The sequence below is a fragment of the Pristiophorus japonicus genome, chromosome 1 (assembly GCF_044704955.1).
Source record: "Pristiophorus japonicus isolate sPriJap1 chromosome 1, sPriJap1.hap1, whole genome shotgun sequence".
NCBI lineage: Eukaryota > Metazoa > Chordata > Chondrichthyes > Pristiophoridae > Pristiophorus > Pristiophorus japonicus.
The window spans coordinates 354,413,596-354,438,199 of record NC_091977.1 but is presented as its reverse complement, the minus strand read 5'-3'; the positions used below and the strand labels follow the sequence as shown (position 1 = coordinate 354,438,199).

General features: G+C 46.0%; 1 protein-coding gene across 3 annotated transcripts in view; it reads right to left on the bottom strand.

The window, feature by feature from the left end:
- samd12 (sterile alpha motif domain containing 12) overlaps positions 1-24,604 on the bottom strand; it is a 394,516-nt gene that overhangs the window by 297,921 nt on the left and 71,991 nt on the right. For all 3 annotated transcript variants that reach the window (XM_070874928.1, XM_070874921.1, XM_070874934.1), the window contains exon 2: positions 17,988-18,166. In XM_070874928.1, the coding sequence (XP_070731029.1) occupies positions 17,988-18,166 (179 nt within the window). The remainder of the gene's footprint in view (positions 1-17,987; positions 18,167-24,604) is intronic.

The following is a 24,604-nucleotide window of genomic DNA, read 5'->3' as shown; positions in this document are numbered from 1 at the left end:
TCTGCTAGTTAGCCAATCCTTTATCCATACTAATATATTACCCCCAACCCTATGAACCTTGTTCAGTAACCTTTTATGTGGCACCTTGTTAAATGCCTTCTGGAAGTCTAAATACACCACATCCATTGGTTCCCCTTTATCCACCCTGTTTGTTACATCCTCAAAGAATTCCAGCAAATTTGTCAAACATGACTTCACCTTCATAAATCCATGCTGACTCTGCCTGACTGAATTATGTTTTTCCAAATGTCCTGCTACTGCTTCTTTAATAATAGACTCCAACATTTTCCCAACCACAGATGTTAGGCTAACTGGTCTATAGTTTCCTGCTTTTTGTCTGCCTCCTTTTTTAAATAGGGGCGTTACATTTGCAGTTTTCCAATCTGCTGGGACCTTCCTACATTCCAGGGAATTTTGGTAAATTACAACCAGTGCATCCCTGCCACTACTTCTCTTAAGACCCTAGGATGCAAGCCATCAGGTTCAGGGGATTTATCTGCCTTTAGTCCCATTATCTTACTGAGTACCACCTCCTTTCTTAACTCTCGGGAAGGTTTTACAGCAGAGGCCACATACGTTGGCCTAAGCAGAACTGGAGTAACTCTCAGCTGGCCACAATTCCCTAATTGGCGTAGGTGGCTGGTTACGCCCCTTTTGGCTGAAAAATAAACTGACCTAAAAAAATCGTCACTAACTGAGTTACGCTGGTGCAAATTGATTGGGTAAACTGTAGTTTTTCAACTTAGGCCAAAAAGAGCAGCCTGCTCCAAAAATACGGCGCTAATCACTGGGGAAAATTGAGTCCTCAGTCTCTCATTTCATAGAAAGAAGACTTGGATTTATATAGTGCCTTTAGTGACCACCGGACGTCTCTTTACAGACAATGAAGTACTGTTGTAATGTGGGAAATTGCAGCAGCCAACTCCCACAAACAACAATGTGATAATGACCAGATAACCCATTTTAGTTATGTTGTTTGAGGGATAAATATTGACCAGGACACCAGGGTTAACTCCCCTGCTCTTCTATGAAATAGTGCCATGAGATCTTTTACGTCCACCTGAGGGGGCAGATGGGGCCTCGGTTTAATGTCTCATCCAAAAGACGGCACCTCCGACAGTGCAGCACTCCCTCAGTACTGCACTGGAGCGTCAGCCTAGATTTATATGCTCAAGTCTCTGGAGTGGGACTTGAACCCACAACCTTCTGACTCAGAGGCAATTGTGCTACCCATTGAGCCACAATAGCATCAGTAATAAAGTTTTGAGATCATCAATCTACAGTAATTGGTCTTTTTTTCGAATAACATTTTTAGTAATCGGAGCAGGTTTTAAAAACCAAGATCAATTTAGGTTATTGTTCTAGCAATACAAATATTAACTGCTGTGTAGTCTTTCTCATTCAAAACATGTGATTCAACCGAACAAAATTGGGCTCAATTTTCAGTTTGACTTGCTCATATTTTTTTGGAGCAATTAGTTTAGAATGGAGCAGCTTAGAAATTGCAGTTCTCGGCATTTAATTTGCTCCAGTTCTAGTGAGTTAGAATTTTAGAACAGTTTTTTTTTTCAAAATGGGGCATGTCCAGCCACTTACGCCTGTTTTGCAAGTTTAGACAGCGAAAACTTACGGAGTAAGTGTAGATTTTTGTACCCTCAGAAAAACCTTGCCTGCACTTATAAATCAGGCGTAGAGAACGAGAGATGGCGGGATGGCGGGGGGGCCGGGGGAAGTTAGAGTGAAGTTAGGGAATTTTACAAGCATTTAACAGTTCACTTCTACAAATAAAGAGCCATCATGAATAATAATTGAAAAATAAAGCAAATAAAAAATACATTTAATTTTCCTACCTGTCTGAAGCAGCAGCAGCAGGCAGTGAGCTGTTTACGAGTTCGGCCGTTCAGCCAGGGGATAGGGGCGGCGTGAGGCGACATTAACAGCAGTACAATCTGGCGGCAGCAGCAGACTCTGAGCCGAAGAAGAGTTCGGCCGTTCGGCCAGGGGATAGGGGCGGCGTGAGGAGATGGCAGTACAATCTGGCGGCGGCAGCAGCGGGCTCCGAGCCAAAGAAGAGTTAGGCCATTCGGCCAAGGGATAGGGGCGGCGTGAGGTGACGTCAGAACGGCCCGGCAGCAGCAGCAGGCTCTAAGCTGAAGAAGAGTTAGGCCGTTCGGCCAGGAGATAGGGGCGGCGTACAAAGCACCGGGAGGGAGAGCCAGCCAGCCAGCAAGATTAAAAGTTTAAAAGTTTAATTTGTACTTCAAGTATGGGTGCTGCATTATCAACACCATGGATTATGCAATGGTTCTCTATCAATTCACTGCACAGGAGAGAATTGATTAGAGCTCACCGCACCAGGAACGTCATAGCACGTAGGCTGATGGGCAGGAGACCTTACCCACGTCGGCAATTTCGAGCCAGGCGTTCGTACCTGGACATGAGCGAGGCTGATTGCGTTTCTGCAGAGAAGTTGAGATCTGTGATTTGCTGCGAGCAGATTTACAGCCGAGAAGCAGAATGCCTACTGCCTTGTCTGTTGCAGTGAAGGTTACAGCTGCACTTTCCTTCTATGCCTCGGGATCGTTTCAAGCTACAACTGTAGATGTGTGCGCCATCTCTCAACATGCAATACATGCCTGCGTTTACCAGGTCATGGCTGCACTGTATACGCAGAGGAATGACTTCATCAATTCCAAATGACCGGCCAAGCAATGCATGGTAGGGCTGTGGGCTTCTCCAGGATTGTTGGCTTCCCAAAGGTACAGGGCTACATTGATTGTACCCACATCGCCTTGCGAGCACCTGTGGAGGATTCCGAGCAGTACAGGAATAGAAAAGGTTTCCACTCCATTAATGTGCAGCTCGTGTGTCTCGCCAAGCAGAGCATCATGTCAGTCGATGCGAGATACCCTGGCAGCATCCATGGCGCATTCATCCTACGCAACAGCATTATATCTGAGCAGCAGCCAGAAGGGCAGAGCTGGCTACTGGGAGACAAAGGGTACGGCCTCGCCATCTGGCTCATGACGCCCCTACGCGTAACACGGACGGAAGCTGACCATCAGTACAACATGTCGTGCATTGCGACGCGCAGCATCATAGGCCCCAAGTTTCGACATGATTTGCTCCTGATTTTTAGGAGCAACTGGTGTAGAACGGAGTATCTTAGAAATCGCAATTCTCAACATTTAGTTTGCTCCAGTTCTAGTCAGTTAGAACAGTTTCACTTTGGAACAGAATTTTTTTTTCAAAAGGGGGCGTGTCCGGCCACTTACGCCTGTTTTCAAAGTTTCGTCAGTGAAAACTTAATCCAAACTAACTTAGAATGGAGTAAGTGAAGATTTTTGTACGCTCGAAAAAACCTTGTCTACACTTTAGAAAATCAGGCGTAGGGAATGGGGGGGGAGGGGGTTTAAAAGGGAAGTTTACAAACATTAAACACTTCAGTTTTACAAATAAAGAGCCATCATCAATAATAAATGAGAAAAACATCAATAAATTAACCAATAAATCAATCAAAAAAAATTAATAAGAAATAATGTTTTTTTTAAATCAATAAATAAAACATTTTCTACTTACCGACTGCAGCATGCTGGGATGACCCCCCCCCCACCCCAGTGTGTCTCTGTCAGTGTCTCTATCTCTCTGTCTGTCTGTGTGTGTCTCTCATTCTCTGTGTCAGTGTCTGTGTTTCTGACAGCGAGGGGAGGGGGTAGAGGGAGAGAGGGGGGGGAACAGAGGGATGGAAGGGGGTGGAGGGGGGAGGAGGAGAAGGGGGGAGGAGGAGGAAGGGGTGGGGGGGAAAGGAGATGGGGGGGAAAGGAAATGGGGGGGGGGGAAAGGAGATGGGGGGGAAAGGAGATGGGGGGGGAAGGAGATGGGGGGAAAGGAGATGGGGGGGAAAGGAGATGGGGGGAAAGGAGATGGGGGGGAAAGGAGATGGGGGGGAAAGGAGATGGGGGGAAGGAGATGGGGGGAAGGAGATGGGGGGAAGGAGATGGGGGGGAAAGGAAATGGAGATGGGGGGGAAAGGAGATGGAGATGGAGGGGAAAGGAGATGGGGGAGGGAGGGGAAAGGAGATGGGGGAGGGAGGGGAAAGGAGATGGGGGAGGGAGGGGAAAGGAGATGGGGGAGGGAGGGGAAAGGAGATGGGGGAGGGAGGGGAAAGGAGATGGGGGAGGGAGGCTGAACGGGCCGGGCCCGAGACTTCGGGCAGGGCCCAAGACTTCGGGCAGGGCCTGTCCCCAGCACCAGATTTACAGGTAGGTGGCGTTGGGTCGGGTCGGGGGGAGCGCGGGTCGGGGGGGTGGTGGGAGGGAGGTCGGTTCGGTCGGGTCGGGGGGAGGGAGGGAGAGGGAGGTCAGGTCGGTAGGAGGGAGGTCAGGTCGGGTCCAGTCCGGGGGCGGGGGGGGGGGGGGGGGAAGCGGGAGTCGGGTCGGTGTCGGGTCCGGTCCGGGGGCGAGGGGGAAGTGGGAGTCGGGTCGGGGTAGGGTCCGGTCCGGAGGCGGCGGACGGGAGGCGGGAAGCGGGAGTCGAGTCGGGTCGGGAGGAAGCAGGAGCTGGCCATGGGAGGCAGCCTTATTCACACAGCCCCAGTGAGGCCATTGGGCCAGGGCTAGGGGCAGTGTGCTTCGGCCCCTCCCACACAGTTTCGGGCGCCTGGAGCTACTACACATGCGTGCCCACTGTAGCGCGCATGTGCAGAGGTCCCGGCACTGTTTTCAGCGCAGGGACCTGGCTCCGCCCCCTACAGCTCCTGCTGCACTCCGCCTGGCTGCAAACGACCTGTAGGGAGCTGGAGAATCTGGAAGTTTATTTTAGGCGCACTTTGTGGCGCGAAAAACGGGCGTCCAGGTCGGGACTGCGCCGTTCTAGGCGCGGCTCGAAACTTGGGCCCATAGAGAAGACCATTGGCATCTTGAAACAGCGTTTCCGATGCTTGGACCATTCCGAAGGCCACTTGCAATACTCTCCTAAGATTGTCAGTCAGTTCACTGTTGTGTGCTGCATGCTGCATAACTTAGCCATCATGAGGCAGCAGGAGCTGGTAGTGGAACCAGAAGACCTACATGAGGGGAGAGTGCCTGATGATAGTAATTTGGAAGAGCAGGATGAGGATGATGACTTATGTATGTAAACCTGTATATATCTTGTTTAACCACCAGAGGGCTCATCTCCTGGAGTCCCAAGGGATCCCACAATCCTTTGGGAACACCTGTACTTATGGAGGCCTCACAGGCTGGAGAGGCACTCTGGAGACCTGCAATAAAAGACTCAGGTCGCACCTTACTTTGAGCTCACAGTATCTGGTCAGACTCTTTATTCATACATAACAACTGGTGATGAGATACAGATGACGAACCCTGCAACGATGCAGAGAACAGTGGGCATCCTGGAGAAATTTTCGAAGGGTGATGATTGGGAAACCTTCGTGAAGTGACTCGGCCAATACTTCGTGGCCAACGGGCTGGAAGGAGAAGCGAACGCTGCCAAACGAAGGCCGATTCTCCTCACTGTTTGCGGGGCCCCAACGTATGGCCTCATGAAAAATCTGCTCCCTCCAGCGAAACCCACAGAGAAATCGTACGATGACTTGTGCACACTGGTCCGGGAGCATCTTAACCCGAAGGAAAGCGTTCTGATGGCAAGGTACCGGTTCTACACGTACAAGAGGTCTGAAGGCCAGGAAGTTGTGAGCAATGTCGCCGAGCTAAGACGCCATACAGGACATTGCGAATTTGAAGGACATTTGGAGCACATGCTCAGGGACTTCTTTGTACTTGGCATTGGCCATGAAGTAAAACTTTGCAAACTTTTGAGTTTGTAGAGACCCCAACCTTGAGTAAAGCCATAGCAATAGTCCAGGCAGGCGTTCATCACCACCAGTGACAATACCAAGCAAATCTCTCAGTACTTGTAGCAGCACTCGTGTGCTGTGAACAAAGTAATGTTGTTTTCGAAACGTAACGTACAGGGCAGGCCTCACATGCCAGCAGCTGCACATCTGCAGATGTCTCAGAGTCCAGCATCAAAGGTGATGAATGCTAGGCCATTAATACCTTGTTGGCGCTGCAGGGGTGGTCATCGTTTCCATTCATGCCGCTTCAAAGGATACGTTTGCAAGGGCTGTGGAACAATGGGACATCTCCAACGTATGTGCAGGCGAGCTGCAAACCCTGCTAATCCTGCAAACCACCATGTTGCAGAGGAGGACAGATCCACAGCGGATCACGACGAACCAGAGCCTCAGGCCGACGAGGCAGAGGTATATGGGGTGCACACATTTACCATAAGGTGTCCCCAGATAATGCTGAAGGTTGAATTAAATGGACTCCCGGTGTCAATGGAGTTGGACACAGGCGCGAGCCAGTCTATTATGAGCAAAAAGACTTTCGATAAATTTAAATTGTGGTGCAGTAAGGCCTCAAGGCCAGTCCTGACTCCCATTCGCACTGAACTGAGAACTTACACAAAGGAACTGATTCCCGTAATCGGCAGTGCTACTGTAAAGGTCTCCTACAATGGAGCGGTGCACAAGTTAACACTCTGGGTGATAGCGGGCGATGGTCCCACACTGCTCGGCAGGAGCTGTCTGGGGAAGATACGCTGAAACTGGGACAACGTCCGAACGCTCTCGTCCGTCCGACACTTCGTGTACCCAGATCCTATACAAGTTCCCTTCGCTGTTCGAACCAGGCATCGGGAAGTTCCAAGAAGCAAAAGTGCAGATCCACCTAATTCCGGGGGCGCGACCCATCCATCACAAGACGAGAGCAGTACCGTACATAAGAGAAAGGGTGGAGATCGAGCTAGACCGGCTGCAACGAGAGGGCATCATTTCGCCGATCGAATTCAACAAGTGAGCCAGTCCGATTGTTCCAGTCCTTAAGGGAGACAGCACCGTCAGAATCTGTGGTGATTACAAAGTAACTATCAATTGTTTCTCCCTGCAGGACCAATACCCACTACCAAAGGCAGGCGACCTTTTTGTGACGTTGGCGGGAGGAAAGACGTTCACGAAGCTGGATCTGACCTCGGCCTACATGACGAAGGAGCTGGAGGAATCATCGAAGGGCCTCACCTGCATCAACACGCACAAAGGTCTCTTCATTTACAACAGATGCCCGTTTGGGATTCGATCAGCCGCGGCGATATTTCAGAGGAACATGGAAAGCTTGCTGAAGTCGGTCCCGCGCACTGTGGTCTTCCAGGACGACATCTTGATTACAGGTCGGGACACCGTCGAGCATCTGCAGAACCTGGAAGAAGCTCTTAGTCGGCTTAATCGCGTGGGGCTCAGGTTAAAAAGCTCGAAGTCCATATTCCTGGCGTCTGAAGTGGAGCTCCTGGGGAGAAGAATCGTGGCGGACGGCATCAGGCCCACAGATTCAAAGACGGAGGCAATCGAGAAAGCACCGAGGTTACAGAACATGATGGAGCTGCGGTCGTTTCTAGGACTCCTGAACTATTTTGGTAATTTCTTACCGGGTCTCAGCACACTGTTAGAACCACTGCACGCCTTACTGTGTAAAGGAGATGAATGGGTAATGGGCAAAAACCAAGAAAATGCCTTTGTAAAAGCTAGAAAATTCTTATGCTCAAACAAATTGCTTGTGTTGTATGATCCATGTAAGCGTTTGGTACTAGCATGCGATGCATCGTCACACGGTATATATTGCAACAAGCTAATGAATCTGGGAAATTGCAACCGGTTTGTTAATAATCCAGAAGTATGTCTCAGACTAAGAGGACCTACAGCATGATTGAAAAAGAAGCATTAGCGTGTGTTTATTGGGTAAAGAAAATACATCAATATCTGTTTGGGCTCAAATTTGAATTGGAAACTGACTATAAGTCACTGATATCCCTCTTTTCTGAAAGTAAGGGGATAAATACGAATACATCAGCCCGCATCCAGAGATAGGCGCTCACGCTGTCTGCATACAACTATGCCATCCGCCACAGGCCAGGCACAGAAAACTGTGCCGATGCTCTCAGTAGGCTACCATTGCCCACCACGGGGGTGGAAATGGCACAGCTGCAGATTTAGTTATGGTAATGGAAGCATTCGAGAGTGAGCAATCACCTGTTACCGCCCGACAGATTAGAACCTGGACGAGCCAGGACCACTTACTGTCCTTAGTTAAAAAAAACTGTGTGCTTCACGGGAGTTGGTCCAGTGTCCCGTTAGAGATGCAGGAAGAAATAAAGCTGTACCAGCTGTGCAAAGATGAAATGTCCATACAGGCAGTCTGCCTTCTGTGGGGTAATCGGGTAGTGGTACCCAAAAAAGGGTAGGGACACTTTCATCAGTGATCTCCACAGTACCAACCCAGGCATTGTAATAATGAAAGCGATAGCCAGATCCCACGTGTGGTGGCCCGGTATCGATGCGGACTTAGAGTCTTATGTGCACAAATGTAACACATGTTCACAGTTAAGCAATGCACCCAGGGAGAAGCCACTAAGTTTATGGTATTGGCCCTCCAAACCGTGGTCTAGGGTCCATGTCGACTATGCAGGTCCGTTCTTGGGTAAAATGTTCCTAGTGGTTGTAGATGCATACTCCAAATGGATTGAATGTGAGATAATGTCGGCAAGCACGTCAGCTGCCACCACTGCAAGCCTGCGGGCCATGTTTGCCACGCACGGCCTGCCTGATGTCCTTGTGAGTGACAACGGGCCGTATTTCACCAGTGCCCAGTTCAAAGAGTTCATAACCCGCAATGGGATCAAACATGTTACATCTGCCCCGTTCAAACCAGTCTCCAATGGTTAGGCAGAGAGAGCAGTGCAAACAATCAAGCAGAGCTTGAAGAGGGTAACTGAAGGCTCACTGCAGACTCGCCTATCCCTGCTGCTTAGTTACCGCACGAGACCCCACTCGCTCACTGGGATTCCACCCGCTGAACTGCTCATGAAAGAGCACTTAAGACAAGGCTCTCGTTAGTCCACCCTGATCTGCACAAACAGGTAGAGAGCAGGTGGCTTAACAAAGTACATATCATGATAGCGCAAATGTGTCACGCGAAATTGAGATTAATGATACTGTATTTATGTTGAACTATGGACAAGTGGCTTCCTGGCACTGTCGTGGCCAAAGAGGGGAGTAGGGTGTTTCGGGTCAAACTTTCAAATACAGGAAACACTTGGACCAAACCAAACTCAGATTCACGGACTATCCAGAGCAAGCCACATTAGACCCTACCTTTTTTGACCCCCCAACACACACACACACACCAGTGGCAACCGACACAGCGGTTGACCATGAAGCAGAACCCATCACCCGCAGCAGCCCAGCAGGACTCACCACACCAGGCAGCCCAGCAAGGCCAGCTGCACAGCAGCCCAGTGAGGGCCCAACAAACAACTCACCAAAATCGGCATTTGCACCGAGACGATCAACCAGGGAAAGAAAGGCCCCAGATCGACTCACATTGTAAATAGTTACACTATTGACTTTGGGGAGGGGGGCGGGGGGGGCGTTGTTATATATGTAAACCTGTAAATATCTTGCTTAACCATCAGAAGGCTCATCCCCTGGAGTCCCAAGGGATCCCACAATCCCTTGGGAGCACCTGTACTTAAGGAGGCCTCACAGGCTTGAGAGGTACTCTGGAGACCTGCAATAAAAGACTAAGGTCATACCTTACTTTAAGCTCACAGTATCTGATCAGACTCTTTTATTCATACATAACAATGACGATGATCAGGAAAGCATGCAAGTGCCTGATGCCGGTGCTCCTTTAACGATTGCTCGAGCCCTGCGCCAGCAGCTCATCCGTGAACGTTTCAATTACTGATGCCTGAGGGCTCTGCGACAACTGTTGCGCATGGACATGTTTATTTTTTGGAGTTGTTTCTATGTTGTGTTGTGTTAATGGAACATGATTCAGTTTAAATGAAAAAATATTTTTTGAAAAGTTAACGTTAGTGTAATAAAATATTTGTTGTATCAAACTTTACTTTTTAACATGACTCTTTAAGATCACTTAAAAACCCTAAGATCACTTATAAACTTGTAAAGTTACAAAAGTTACAAAACAATTTCAACGTGAAAAAAGTTACTACAGTTACATCAAGAACAAGAACAAAAGCAGCAAAGAAAGGCTGCAACAATCTCTCATCCACATCTCGGTGAATGTTCACTTCTTCATGGGGGTGTCATTTGATTGACCAGGATGTGTGCCCTTATTGCAGCAGCTAACTCACCCAAACCCTCCCTGAAGGCCTGTACCATCACTTGCACTCCCTCGGACATTCCCTCCCTCATTTCCCGTGTCGTTACTGCTATTTCTCTCGTCGGTACCGTTACCTCTTCATCCACTGCATTGATGCTGCCCCCAAGTGATCAGGTAAGCTCATTGCTCTCCGCACCCAATGCCACAACCTGAGCCACATCTGTTGCACGCTGCATCTCAGGAGAGCGTGTTTCCAATCTCCTCCTCCTCTGCCTGGGTCTGCCTCGCGGCACCACTCCAGTGGGAGCCATGTGCTGGGATGATGGGGCCCTGGGACTTGCATCCGGCAGCACTCGAGTGGGGCAGTGGATGTAAACTGCTGCATTACACCAGCAGCATCACTGGGACCCGTAACGTCGGAATCTGTGAAACCATGGAAGGTGGAACCAGAACCTATGCAAGGGTTTGAAACACTGATGTCGGTTAATGTGGGCTCATAAATATTAAGTTCAAAGGTCTCCCCTGAAGACATTTCAGTCCATGCCTGCAGCCACCCTTGGTCTGGATCGTCTGCATCTGGTTCTTCTGGTTCTTCTTCTGGATCTTCAGGATTGGCATCATCTTCTGCAAAATATATCAGAACAGTCAAATGTTTAGCAGCACAGGAGGGGGCAGGATGGGTGGCATGAGTACTCTCGCACATGGCAGGCCAGGCAGCAGGTTGATTTGAAGGGCCACGATGCATTTTCAGGACTTACCCTCTGCCTCGCGTGTAGGCACAGCTTGTGCAGTACTGATCGTTTTTCTCCATGTATGACTCATCATAGCAGCTACCCTCTGTTCCAAGGGTGTCAGTGGATGCAGATTTGGCGGGCCTCCTCCTGTTCGAATTCTTTCCCTTTTGTTGTGGGCCAATTTCTTCTGCAAAGATTAAAATATAACTTTTTACAGATTGCGTCTTTCTGCAGGGTGGGACATATACAGATGGTCACATTTACAATTAAGATTCCATTCAAAAATGAAAATATTACTTACACTAACTACTTGACCAAGGTCGTGCCATTTCTTTTTACACTGGCTTCCAGATCTCCTGGTACGCAGTAATCTTCTGCAACTTGGTTCCAGCATTTCATCATTTCTTTGGGTGGCACTTTTGTGCGACCTCTGTTGCTGGCATCCAGCTCCCTCCATCTCTGCTCAATGACATTAACTCATGCAAGAAATTCTTTGTTCTTGGTGGACGTTGTTCCATTGCTGTATTGAATTGACACTCTGATTTTTCAAAACACACAGTCCTTATTTTGTATGCACCTATGCAGCATTGGTTCTGGAAGTTTAGCAACAACAAACAGCACTCACTGATTTCAGCAGGTGATTTCTTCAACAGTGCTGCTAAAAGCACTCCTTCAGGCACAAAAAATCACCAAAATTCACTCAGAAACCTTTCCACAGCTCCACAAAAGCAAACAGCACTGCTCCTCATCTACCTTTAAAAATGGCCGAGTGCCAATGTTTGTCTCCCACTGCGCATGCGCGCACGCTTCAGCGTGCATGCGCTAGTCTGCCGGCACTAAATGTGCTGCTGTGAGCTAACCCCGCCCCCCTGCCGGCAGTTCTTCGGCGCCACGCCTTGGCCCCGCCCCCCTGTAGTTGCTGGTACGCCGCGCCGGCCTGGAATGGGCCCGAAAAACATCGCAGAGTACCGAGGTAGACATTAGACGCAATTTTCATTCAACGAAACAGGAGGTGCGCCGTTCTAAAGGAAGGCCGAAACTTGAGCCCAAAGATTGTACACTCCGGTCCCTAAAATCTCCGTTAAAACTTGGTGCAGTCTGGAACTTTTATTTCAAGAAAATATATCAATTTAATGCATTGATGTGTCATGTTACTGCTCATGGGCAAATAAAGATTAATATTGGAGAATGCAACTTGCAACGAGCTTTGCATATGGGCATAGAAAAGATCAGCTGATGCAAGCAGTGAAGGGAACCGTGCCTTAATGTTTTCCATCCACAACAGCTATTTCTCATTTATGCAAAAAAATTAACAAATGGGTAAGAATTGCACTACTTCAAATATTAATTACACTTCCTACCAAGAATCACAATGCCCAATTCATCCCTCTCATTTCTAACCATTTCAATAAAATTAGAATATATAGATCAGCAAATGGCTGTAAAGTCTCCATGTGGAAGTACTGGAAGCAATTCAAGAGGGAGAAATTGTGGGTGCAATTGTAGTGTGATCGAAATCCAAATGCAGCCCCTGGTGAGAGGGGACCTACCAATTCTGTGTTAAAATGCTGATCAACCAACTACCATCAGCATTTAGATTGGTACTTAGAATATTAAATTTACTCTTCTAGTGGGGAGATTTGAAAAGGTATCCAGTGGGTTATGACTTCCTGGATGGCTAAATATTTCTGGAAAGCTGGCTCTGTAGAATGCTGTGTTTAGCAACAATGCCAACATCAGGTAGCTGAGGTAAGGGTCACAAAGGATATAGGCCAAAGGTGGGTAAATGGACTTGAGGTACAGATCAGCTATGACCTAACTGAATGACAGAATAAGCTAGAGGGGTTGAATAACTTACTCCTGTTTATGTTCCCTGCTAGAGACCATTTGAATGAGAATGCATTTTCAGTCCTGTTACATTTATATGCTGGGTGTGGCTAGGTGCTCAATTATCACATTTGCTGCATTGAGATCCAGTAGCTTACTTGGGAGTGTTTGAATGAAAGCAAGTGTCTAGGCTCCATGCAGTTGTCCCGAATCTGAAGGCTCAGAAAAGGTTTCAAGAGTTTTCAGATTTCTGTGCTGACTTGGTTTAAGTGAAGCAGGTACTCCATCTGCTGCTCCATTCTGGTATGACAGTTGTCAAATAGAGCTGATTGACACCTCAGTTGTTTTACAGCAGGCCTAAGTACAAGAGAGGTGTCTACTGAAAAGGCAATATGGTTTACCTTGGCAATATCTTAACCAGAATTGCATGAAACATACAGAAAGGTTGTAGGTTTCAGATGCCATGCTGGATCAGGCGCAATGGCTTTGCACACCTCAGCTGAGTTCACTATGTGCCTATGATAGATATTAGGGTCGAATTTCCACAGGCGTTCTCCTAATCTCCCACCATAACTTTGATGGAAGATCAGCAGAAACCCCAGAGAAATGGGTGTTTACAGTGTTTGGCCAGGGTTTTCCACTGATCTTCCAGAGATTGTGAAAACCCTCATGAAAATAACCCCCATGGTTCCTCCGGGTTCTCAGGACACCAGTGAAAGGACATCTTCGATGTGGTTGGGGTCCTACTTCTGCTCTGTACTGAGATTACACTATAGCTTTCACATGGAGAGCAGCTTAGCTTCTCAATGTTGCAGGGGATCACAGAACTGGTGTTCCTGCATCCGATTAGCTTTCCTGGGTTCCAGCCAGTTCCCCATCTGATTTAGATTTACATTGCTAGCCATGGGAGGAGTATTGAGGAAGAAAGGCACGTGTCTCAATGTGCAGCAAGAAACATTCTTGCTATAGAAGTCAGGGAGGTGATGATGGGAATAGCAGAGCTGGTCCCTTATGTTTTGGCCCATGATGATAAAGGAACAGCGATACGTCTAAGCCGGGATGGTGTGTGATTTGAAAAAACTGGAGGCGATGATGTTCTCATGCACTTGCTGCCCTGTTCCTTCTAGGTGGTGGAGGTTGTGGGTTTGGGCTAAAGAAGCAGCCAAAGAAGAAGAGTTTCTCCTGTGCATCATGTAGATGATATACACTGCAACCACTGTGCACTGGTGATGGAGGGAGTGGATGTTTAAGTTGGTGGATGGGGTACTGATGAAGTGGACTGCTTTGTCCTGGATTATGTTGTACTTCGAGTTTTGTTGCAGTTGCACTCATCCAGGCAATTGAAGATTATTCCATCACAATTGTGACTTGTAGGTGGTAGAGAAGCTTTGGGGAGTCAAGTGGTGAGTCGTTGGTCGAAAGCAACACCCAGTTTGTTGATGGTGGAGGGGCGGGGGGGCGGAATTTGGCGATGGTGATACCACTGGATGTCATCGGGAGGTGGTTGGACTCTCTCTTGCTGGAGATGATCATTGCCTGGCATTTGTGAGGGCACGAATGTTACTTGCTACTCATCACAGGCTGGATGTTGTCCAGGTCTTGCTGCACACGGGCATGGACTGTTTCATTATCTGAGGAATTGAGAATGGAACTGAACACTGTAATCATTAGTGAAAAGATTTTTACTTTATTCTGGAGGGAAGGTCATTAATGAAGCAACTGAAGATAGTTGGGCCTAGGACGCTGCCCTGAGGAACTCTTGCAGTGATGCCCTGGGACCTCCAATGACCATCTTTCTTTGTGCTGGGCATGACTCCGACCACTTCTCCCCCCCCTCCCCCCCAATCCCCATTGACTTATATTTTTACTCAGGCTCCTTAATGCCATACTCAGTCGAATGCTGCCTTGATGTCAAGGACAGTCACTTTCACCTCACCGCTGGAATTCAGCATTTTTGTCCAGATTTGGACCAAGGCTGCAATGAGGTCTGGAACAGATTGGTCCTAGTGGAACCAAAACTGAGCACTGGGATGAAACAACACCCTAGAAGATGAGGGCTAGCTATAGCTGCTGACCCCACTGAGAAATCCTTCCATTGTAGAGGGAAGTCCCAAGTATCTTTTGCTGTTCCTTGCCATCACCTCCACTAGCAAGAAAGGTATGCCCTCAGCTTTGCAATGAAAGTGTGTACACAAGTAGGTAATGGTTGCGAGAAGGTGCAGAGTTCCCAATTCAACTACATGCAGTTTCCATCGATGCCACAGAAACAGGTGCCCACAGAAACGTGTGTAAAAGTGAACAGCACATATCATCTTCCTGCCGATACCAGCAGATTTATTTCTCTTTTGTAGTTAGATACGACCTCCAACGGCAGAAAATGCACCTGTGCTTTTACTGAAGGGTGACCTTCAAATACTTTCCTGCCACGACCACTCATTGCTCTTTAATGGCAAGCTACAGCCCTTTAAGATCTATTGTTTCTTCACATTCTACACTCATTACTACCCTATTTTCTTGTTTTTAAAGCTAATTATCTATCCAGCATCATACTTTTATCCCCAGTCCACAATTCCTTAACGTAACAATCAAGTCCTCATCAAAAGCGTCTTGAAAGTTATAGATCAGTGCAATTCCTTTTCCACAACGTCAGTAACATATTTGAAAAACAGATTAACCTACTGTTCTTATTTCCTAACTCACTAGCAGGGATGCTCTTTATATCAATTTATGCTTTTCCAAATATTTAAGCACTGTATCGCAAAATTATTTCACAGATTTTTTTTCTGAAACAGATGTTGAAATTAAAGTTCTAAAGTTTCCAGAATGTTTTGAACCTTTTCAAACTATTCTGTAGGTTTCAAACTTAGCAAATAATGTAGTCAAAATTCGGGAACTTCCCAAAATTGTGAGAGCACTATCTCCACACGGACTGCAGCGGTTCACGAAAGCTGCTCACCACCAACTGTTTAGAGCAATAAATGACGGCCTTGCCAGCAACACTCACATCCCGAGAATGTGAAATACGAATTAGGAGTTCAATTTCAATACTTCAAGACTCTTTGAATGAGCAAGTGTTGTACAAACCAGACATGTTAAGAACATCTTGCCTTTACATACATATTTCTGACCTAGATAATCTTCCCTCCTTTTCCAAAGTAAAGGCGAATGCAGTGGCCCATTATCATTACCAATGCCTATACACATTAGAAAAAAACAATGGCCCGGATTTTACGGGGCCTATGACCGCATATGCTGCCGTAAGTGCGCATGTGTGAAAGCCCGAAACTTACGATCTGTCAGGTTTTAGCTTGACAGATCATCTGATGCGCAGAAAAGGAACATTCGCTGGTGGCGAGCTGGGCTATTTGCTGGTGGCGAGCTGGGCTATTTGCTGGTGGCAAGTTGGGCTACTGCCCAGCGAATGCCCACTAAAAAACCACCTGGTAAAAGCAGGCATGGGCTAGAATTTAGACGACTTTGCGACTGGGTTTTCGTCGTGATTTGACCCTCCGCGGCGAAAACCCGGTCGGCAGGATCTTTGGGGTACCTTTTTGCGGTGGCACTTCCACATACTGCCGGGGAGAGGAGTGTCAACATGCAACATCGCAAATTGCATTTGCGATCGATTTTTGGCTTTCCTGGGACCGGTATTCTGCGCCCAGAATACCGACAGGGTCAAACTTGCAGTGCAACCCTGCCAGCAGCAGTAAGTATGAAGACCTGCAAAAAAGGTAAGTTAAGGTTTTTATTTTTAAATTATTTTTCAGTGATTTAATAGGCAAGGATTTTGTGAATGGTTTTTTTTGCTTTTTCGTAATTTTTTTTTCCCCCTCCCAAGGTTTGCCGAAATTCGCAGTTTGTGCCGCGAATCCTCATACAATGCTGATTTTTACTGATGCGGAATTAAAGGCCGAAAAGCAGGCCTAAAACTGGTAGCATAGCGAAAACGGTAATTTTGGCGTAAAACTACTGTTTCGCTGAAAACTGAAATTCTAGCCCTAATGCTTCAAATAAACATCAAAATTATTATTATTTTTTTAATCATTTAAACATTCTAAAACCTTTAAAATTAGTTAAAGTTATATTTGGCCCCTTCAAAAATGTTTACATTTATTTTCAAAAAATTTAGGTCGTGTGAAAATATATTTTTTAATGTCATTTCTATTATGCTTATGGGGATTCTGTACGTAAATGGAATCCCCAGAAGCATAATAGGAATTCCCCTCCTTGATTGGTTGGGCGGTCCCATGTGATCCCAGGGACGCTTGTGAACCGCATGCACCCTGGGATATGTGGGCCTTTACGCAGGCATACGATTGCAGGCCCAGGATGACAAGAGTCCAAATTATATGTAGGCACCAGGTAGGTGTATACTTTTCTTGCGGATCGGAGGCGTTTGCCCGCAAGAAGCCTCTGACTGCAATTTCAAGGCCATTATTACTACTTTAGATTCAGCAATTTTATATTCATTGCTTCTTTTCACTTGTTTCCAATACTTCGGTTTGTATCTGTACTTAAACCACAGAGGTCCGTGGCCCTTGAGGCCTGGCCTGCTTTCACCAGCATAAGGGTTAATATCAATTTTAAACTGCGCACAAATACTTTAAATTTGTTTATACAAATTTTGGTCCAGATTAAAATGTTTATAATTATTTTTCAAAGCTTATAATTTATTTGCTTTATTGAAGGGACTTTTAATTAAATTTGAAACTGAGTGCAGTTGTCTAAATCATTTAATTATCTGGGGATTCCCAATATGCTTATGGGATTCAGTTCAGAAATGGAATCTCCATAAGCATATTAGGAATCCTCCTTTCTGATTGGATGACCTGGCCCATGTGATCCCAGGGACGCTTTTGAACCGCTTGCGTCCCTGGGATCCATGGGCCTTTATGTAGACCCAGGACCCAAACTCTTCACAGCCTGGGAGCCTGAAGGCAAGTGCATGTATTTTTAGCAGGTTGGAGGCGAATTCTGGGCCAATAGGATAGACAGAATCTGAAAGGACATTTCTATTCAAGATAGTTACTAGTTTCAAAACAGGTATAAGTTTTATCCCTATTTTCCTAGATTTTAACCAACATTGAAGAAAAAAAAATCAAGTTTGGCTGACTTGCATAAGACAGTATCAAATCCATCAAGTAAAGTACTTTTTTTTGGCTGAACACCTTTTTCTTCTCAAATGCTTAATTTTACTCCAATATGGGAAGATTGAACTATACATCAGATTGTAGCTACACTCACCTTCACCGATTCGGTTTCTGGCACATGGAGACTCTTTGGAATGTCATTTGATTCCACTATCCTCAAAATCTTTTCATCATTTGAATTCAAGATCTCTGGATCACCAAGTACTTGCACGCTCACATCTTCAGTACAAACAGCATGATCCACACCGTTCTGGTTAAGATTACAATGAATAGCTGCAAAAGGAAGTTAAATAATAAGGCATAAATAAGCATTTCAACTTGGCTATCAGCCGATAAAGTTGTATTTACAGTTAGGCTAAAAAAAAAAATCCCATTATAGAAGGCTCTCCATACTGCTAACGTGCGTTTAGATCTCAAAGCGGTAGTTAAGCAACCCCTTTCTCTACAGAATATTAGGACATGAAAAATTACATTGCCATTTCTAAATATTAGGATATCCTTGTAGAAGAATGCTGGACTACCAAGGTTAATTTCCACAATCTTATCTTCTGACCACAACTTTACTACAACTGCAATACTACTTATTGTGTGTATAAGCAACTTCAATTGAGGATCATTAAGAACATTTAAGAAATGATTTAAATGGTCAAGCTATCTCAGCATTTATATATTTTAGCATTTTGTGTCAGTGCACATGTGGGAGAGAGACACAAGATTAAGATTTCCCTATGTGTGAACAACAGACAGTTTGGAAATGCAAGGCAGAAAATGGGCACACTCGGATCAAGGAAAAGGCTCATACCCTGATAACAGATCAGTTGCCAAGACATCACATATCATGGTGGAAGATAAACATTTGACCTATGCACTCACTGTATTATAAACAAAGCTTGTAGCGTAAAGACTGAAACGCTTAGAAGCTACATCTAAAAATGCGGGCTCAGTTAAACGTGCAACCTACGTAATAGGTGGGCACAGAGCAAGGTTGTATTGTAGTACAAGAATAGAACCTGTTTCGGCTTCAAGGCAGAGTGTTCTGAGGAGGGTCAGGTAGCATGCAACCGAGCAAAGAGCTGCAGCTGGTCGCTCCAAGAATTGGAAACAGGATATGTTGTTCTCTTGGGTCAGAGCGCGCTTGAGGTAGTCGGAGCCTGGGAACCAGGTTGTACCATTTGCATGTCATCTTGTTAGTTAATAAAAATGGAAAACCATTGCCAGTTAATGTAATAAAGCTCATTATAAAAACCACTTGTGCATGAATCATAAGTGGAGTTATTATCGCCGGACTAACAACCCTGCGACAATAATCACAAAGGAAATCTGCTAACAGGCACGAACCAGCAAAAAAATCTATTTCAGCTCGTCCCAAAGACAGCTAATTGATGTCTAAAATTCTGAACCATCAAAGCTGTCCTATTCTGGTGATATACATGATCCAATACACAAATACTCTTTTACTGGAGAAGACTATTCCCTCAATTTTTTGTGTGGAGGTAAAGTAAGCTTTGTTCATGTCTTGCTATCCTTCATACACCAGTGCTCAAAATAAGATCAAATGATCATAAACTAGAACGCTGAAACAGTTGCATGCATGTCAGCTGCTGTTGCTCAATTACAGTAATACTGTCACATACCTGCACAACTAAAAAATATACTCAATTTGTCCTATTCAACTGCAAACTAGAGAAATATTACCTACATTAGAGATAGATTTTGAAGCCAAATATTTAAGGTTACTTAAACTATTACAGACAGCTTAACAGAAGTGCTTGGAAGGGTAATCAAAGATAAAGACAGCTAGTATCCAAGTGGCATTTTTATCAAAGCTGCAGTTTGAGAGTTCAGATGTCGGCCATTTTTTTGATAAGTGGAAATCCATTTCAAGACATTTTGAATTGAATGCATTACTGCCAGAGTGGCAAAATAAGGATTTGCAGTCAATTCCTACTCTTCTCTTTCTAAATATGTAATTAATTCTGAGATCAAAGAAATTGTACTCTGCTGTTATGTAGGACAGCAAAATTCCCAGTCTGAAGAAAAGAGAGCAAATAATTACTGCAAAGCCACAAATCTGAAGCTCCGCCGCCAAAATCTAATAGGCGTCAGCCTTGATTAGTGAGAGCACTCTCACCCAAATCAGAAGGTTGTGAGTTCAAGCTCTACTCCAGAGACTTTGAAACATTATCTGGGGGAAGACTTCAGTAGAGTACTGAGGAAGTGATGCACTGTTGAAGGTAACAGTTTTTAGATGAGACGTTAAATAGAGGCCCCATCTTTCCTTTCAAGTGGGTGTAAACATAGAAACATAGGGCCCAAGTTTCCGCTTCTGGGGAAAACGGCGCACCTCCGAGACTTACGTGACCTGCCTGGGCTCGAAGGTGCGCCGGAATCTTCTTCAGCAATTCTCCGGTCCTCCTGGAGCGTGGCGTGGCGCAGCGTAGACTCACTGCAGGCGGAGCAAGTCGATCGCAGCCTGCAGGGGGGCGGGTCTAGGCATCAGCCTTCTTGTCAGTGCCGGCAGCGCTGCGCAGGCGCGTTGGAGCATGTGCACCTGCGCAATGGACCGGGGGAGCGTGGCTAGCGGGGTGGGGTGGGGAGGAGCGTGGCGGGGTGGGGGGGGAGATTGTGTCAACAGGGATGGAGGGGGGAGAGCGTGGCAAGGGATGGAGGGGGGGGAGACTGGCAAGGGATGGAGGAGCGTGGGTTGGGGGGCACTCGAAATGATTGAAGGGCCAGAGGAGAGAGCAGGGGTGCCTCCTTCCAGCCTGCCCCCCCCCACACACAGCCCCCCCACAAACACACACCACCCCCCCACCCCTCACTGTCAGATACAGCGAGAGAGAGAGACACTAGAGAGAGACAGACATTGACAGAGACACCTTCCCTTCACATAAAGGTAGGACTTCTATTTTTTATTGATTGATTGCTTATTACTTTGGTCTTGGTGCTTTAGGTGCAGGGTTCCTTCTATTTTTTATTAATTAATTGCTTATTACTTTTTGTGCTTTGTTTAGTGCTTAGTGCTTTAAATGAACTTTGCTTCTTTAATGTTGTTGTGATGGTGTTTATGGAAAATCCTCCAACTTCCCCCCTGCCGCCCCCCTGTTGTGATGTTGATGTGTCCTTTGTGTTTAATGCTTCCCACCCCCGATCTCTGCACTAAACTTAACTCTAGGTAAGGTTTTTCAGAACTTACAAAACTGGACACTTACTCCATCCTAAGTTAGTTTGTAGTAAGTTTTCACTGCCGAAACTTGCAAAACAGGCCTGAGTGGCTGGACACAACCTCTTTGAAAAAAAAAGTACCTTACCTAAAGCCAACTTAAACTAACTCACTAGAACTGGACCAAACTAATATCCGAGAATTGCAATTTCTAACATACTTCAAACTAAACTAGTTGCTCCAAAAAACTAGGAGCAACTCCACCCGAAACTTGGGCCCATAGAAAATAGGAGCAGGAGTAGGCCATTCGGTTCTTCGAGCCTGCACCACCATTCAATAAGATCATGGCTGATCATTCCTTCAGTACCCCTTTCCTGCTTTCTCTCCATACCCCTTGATCCCTTTAGCCGTAAGGGCGATATCTAACTCCCTCTTGAATATATCCAGTGAACTGGCATCAACAACTCTCTGCGGCAGGGAATTCCACAGGTTAACAACTTTGAGTGAAGAAGTTTCTCCTCATCTCAGTCCTAAATGGCTTACTCCTTATCCTAAGACTGTGTCCCCTGGTTCTGGACTTCCCCAACATCGGGAACATTCTTCCCGCATTTAACCTGCCCAGTCCTGTCAGAATCATACATTTCTATGAGATCCCCTCTCATCTTTCTAAATTCCAGTGTATAAAGGCCCAGTTGATCCAGTCTCTCCTCATATGTCAGTCCAGCCATCCCTGGAATCAGTCTGGTGAACCTTCGCTGCACTCCCTCAATAGTAAGAACGTCCTTCCTCAGATTAGGAGACCAAAACTGAACACAATATTCCAGGTGAGGTCTCACCAAGGCCCTGTACAACTGCAGTAAGACCTCCCTGCTCCTATACTCAAATCCCCTAGCTATGAAGGCCAACATACCATTTGCCTTCTTCACCGCCTGCTGTACCTGCATGCCATCTTTCAATGACTGATGAACCATGACACCCAGGTCTCGCTGCACCTCCCCTTTTCCTAATCTGCCGCCATTCAGATAATATTCTGCCTTTGTGTTTTTGCCCCCAAAGTGGATAACCTCACATTTATCCACATTATACTGCATCTGCCATGCATTTTCCCACTCACCTAACCTGTCCAAGTCACCCTGCAGCCTTTCAGTGCCCTCCTCATGTCTCACACCGCCACCCAGTCTAGTGTCATCTGCAAACTTGGAGATATTACACTCAATTCCTTCATCTAAATCATTAATGTATAAAGAGCTGGGATCCCAGCACTGAGCCCTGCGGCACTCCACTAGTCGCTGCCTGCCATTCTGAAAAGGACCTGTTTATCCCGACTCTCTGCTTCCTGTCTGCCAACCAATTAGTCCCTTCTCATTACACATCACCCAGTCTAGGATGGCCAGCTCCCTAGTTGGTTCCTCGACATATGGGTCTAGAAAACCATCCCTAATACACTCTAGGAAATCCTCCTCCACTGCATTGCTACTTGGTTAGCCCAATCAATAAGTAGATTGAATTCGCCCATGATAACTGCTGTACCTTTATTGCACACATCCCTTATTTCTTGTTTGATGCTGTCCCCAACCTCACTACTACTGTTTGGTGGTCTGTACTTCCTAAATGTTGAATACCCCTAGATGTTGAGTTCCCAGCCTTGGTCACCCTGGAGCCATGTCTCCATGATGCCAATTACATCATATCCGTTAACTGCTATCTGCGCAGTTAATTCGTCCACCTTATTCTGAATACTCCTCGCATTGAGGCACAGAGCCTTCAGGCTTGCCTTTTTAACACACTTTGCCTCTTTAGGATTTTGCTGTAATATGGCCCTTTTTGTTTTTTGCCTTGGGTTTCTCTGCCCTCCACTTTTACTATTCTCCTTTCTATCTTTTGCTTCTGCCTCCATTTTATTTCCCTCTTGTCTCCCTGCATAGGTTCCCATCCCTCTGCCATATTAGTTTAACTCCTCCCCAACAGCACTAGCAAACACTCCCCCTAGGACATTGGTTCCGGTCCTGCCCAGGTGCAGACTGTCCGGTTTGTACTGGTCACACCTCCCCCAGAACCGGTTCCAATGTCCCAAGAATTTGAATCCCTCCCTTCTGCACCATTCCTCAAGCCACGTATTCGTCTGAGCTATCCTGCGATTCCTACTCTGAATACCACCTAGCACTGGTAGTAATCCTGAGATTACTACTTTTGAGGTCCTGCTTTTTAATTTAGCTCCTAGCTCCCTAAATTCGTCTTGTAGGACCTCATCCCATTTTTTACCGATATCGTTGGTACCTAAATATCCCATAGCACTATTCGAAGAGCAGGAGAGTTCTCTCTGTGTCATGGCTAACAATTATTCCTCAAACAACATCACTAATAACAGATTTATAAAAGGGAAATTATTTTTGACAAATTTGTTCACGTTTATTTTGAGGTTGTAACTGACACAGTAGATAACGGGGAACCAGTGAATGTCTTTGGATTTTCAAAAAGAATTCAATAAGGTGCCACACAAGAAGTTATTACATAAAATTAGGGGTCATGGGGTTGGGGGTTGATTCTGGGAGAGAAAAGAGAGTAGAATCGGGTTGGCAGGCTATAACTAGTGGGGTACCGGAAGGTTCAGTGCTGGCCTCAGCTATTTTACAATCTGTATTAATGACTTAGAAGAGGGGACCAAGTATCATGTATCCAGGTTTGCTGACAATACAAAGCTAGGTGGGAAAGTAAACTGTGAGGAGAACGCAGAGAGTCTGCAAAGGGATATAGACAGGTTAAGTGAATGGGTAATAAGGTGAGAGATGGAACATAATGTGGAGAAGTGTGAAGATATCCACATAGTAGAAAATAGAAAATCAGAATATTTTTAAAATGGCAAGTGACTGTGAAACGTTGCTATTCAGAGGGACCTGGGTGTCCTCGTACCCGAATCACAGAAAGTTAACATGCAGGTACAGCAAGCAAATAGGAAAGCAAATGGTACGGTAGCCTTTACTAAAAAGGGATTGGAGTACAAAAGCAAAGAAGTCCTACCAGACCACACCTGGAGTACTGTACAATTTTGGTCTCCTTATCCAAGGAAGGGTAACTTGCCTTGGAGAGAGCGCAACAAAAGATTCACTAGATGGATTCCTGGGATGTGGAGAGATTGTCCTAGGAGGAGATTAATCTAATTGCTGGAAACTGCGGGACAATCTGCGAAGGTTGGCAACCCTACCAGGAACATCAGCGATGGACACCTGCACATTATGATGTATAGTTCATCTACTGTCTCATGGACAAATTGTCAGGGCACTGCAATGTTAGGAAACTAGTAGGATTCTAAAAGATCCTAGGAATCATTGCATTCATGGGTGCGTATGCTCTCTTGCTCAATGCCTATATCTACTTCAAGAAAAGATTCCACGCACTCAAATGTGTATCTCGTTTGCAACCAGCAGAATTACATCATGCAAATGAATGCTTACTTCCCTCAAAGCAGCCATGATGCCTTAGAGTTTAAAGACATCCACAGTGCCAGCATTCCTTGACTGAAAAAAAAACGTGCCCCAGGACATGAGCAG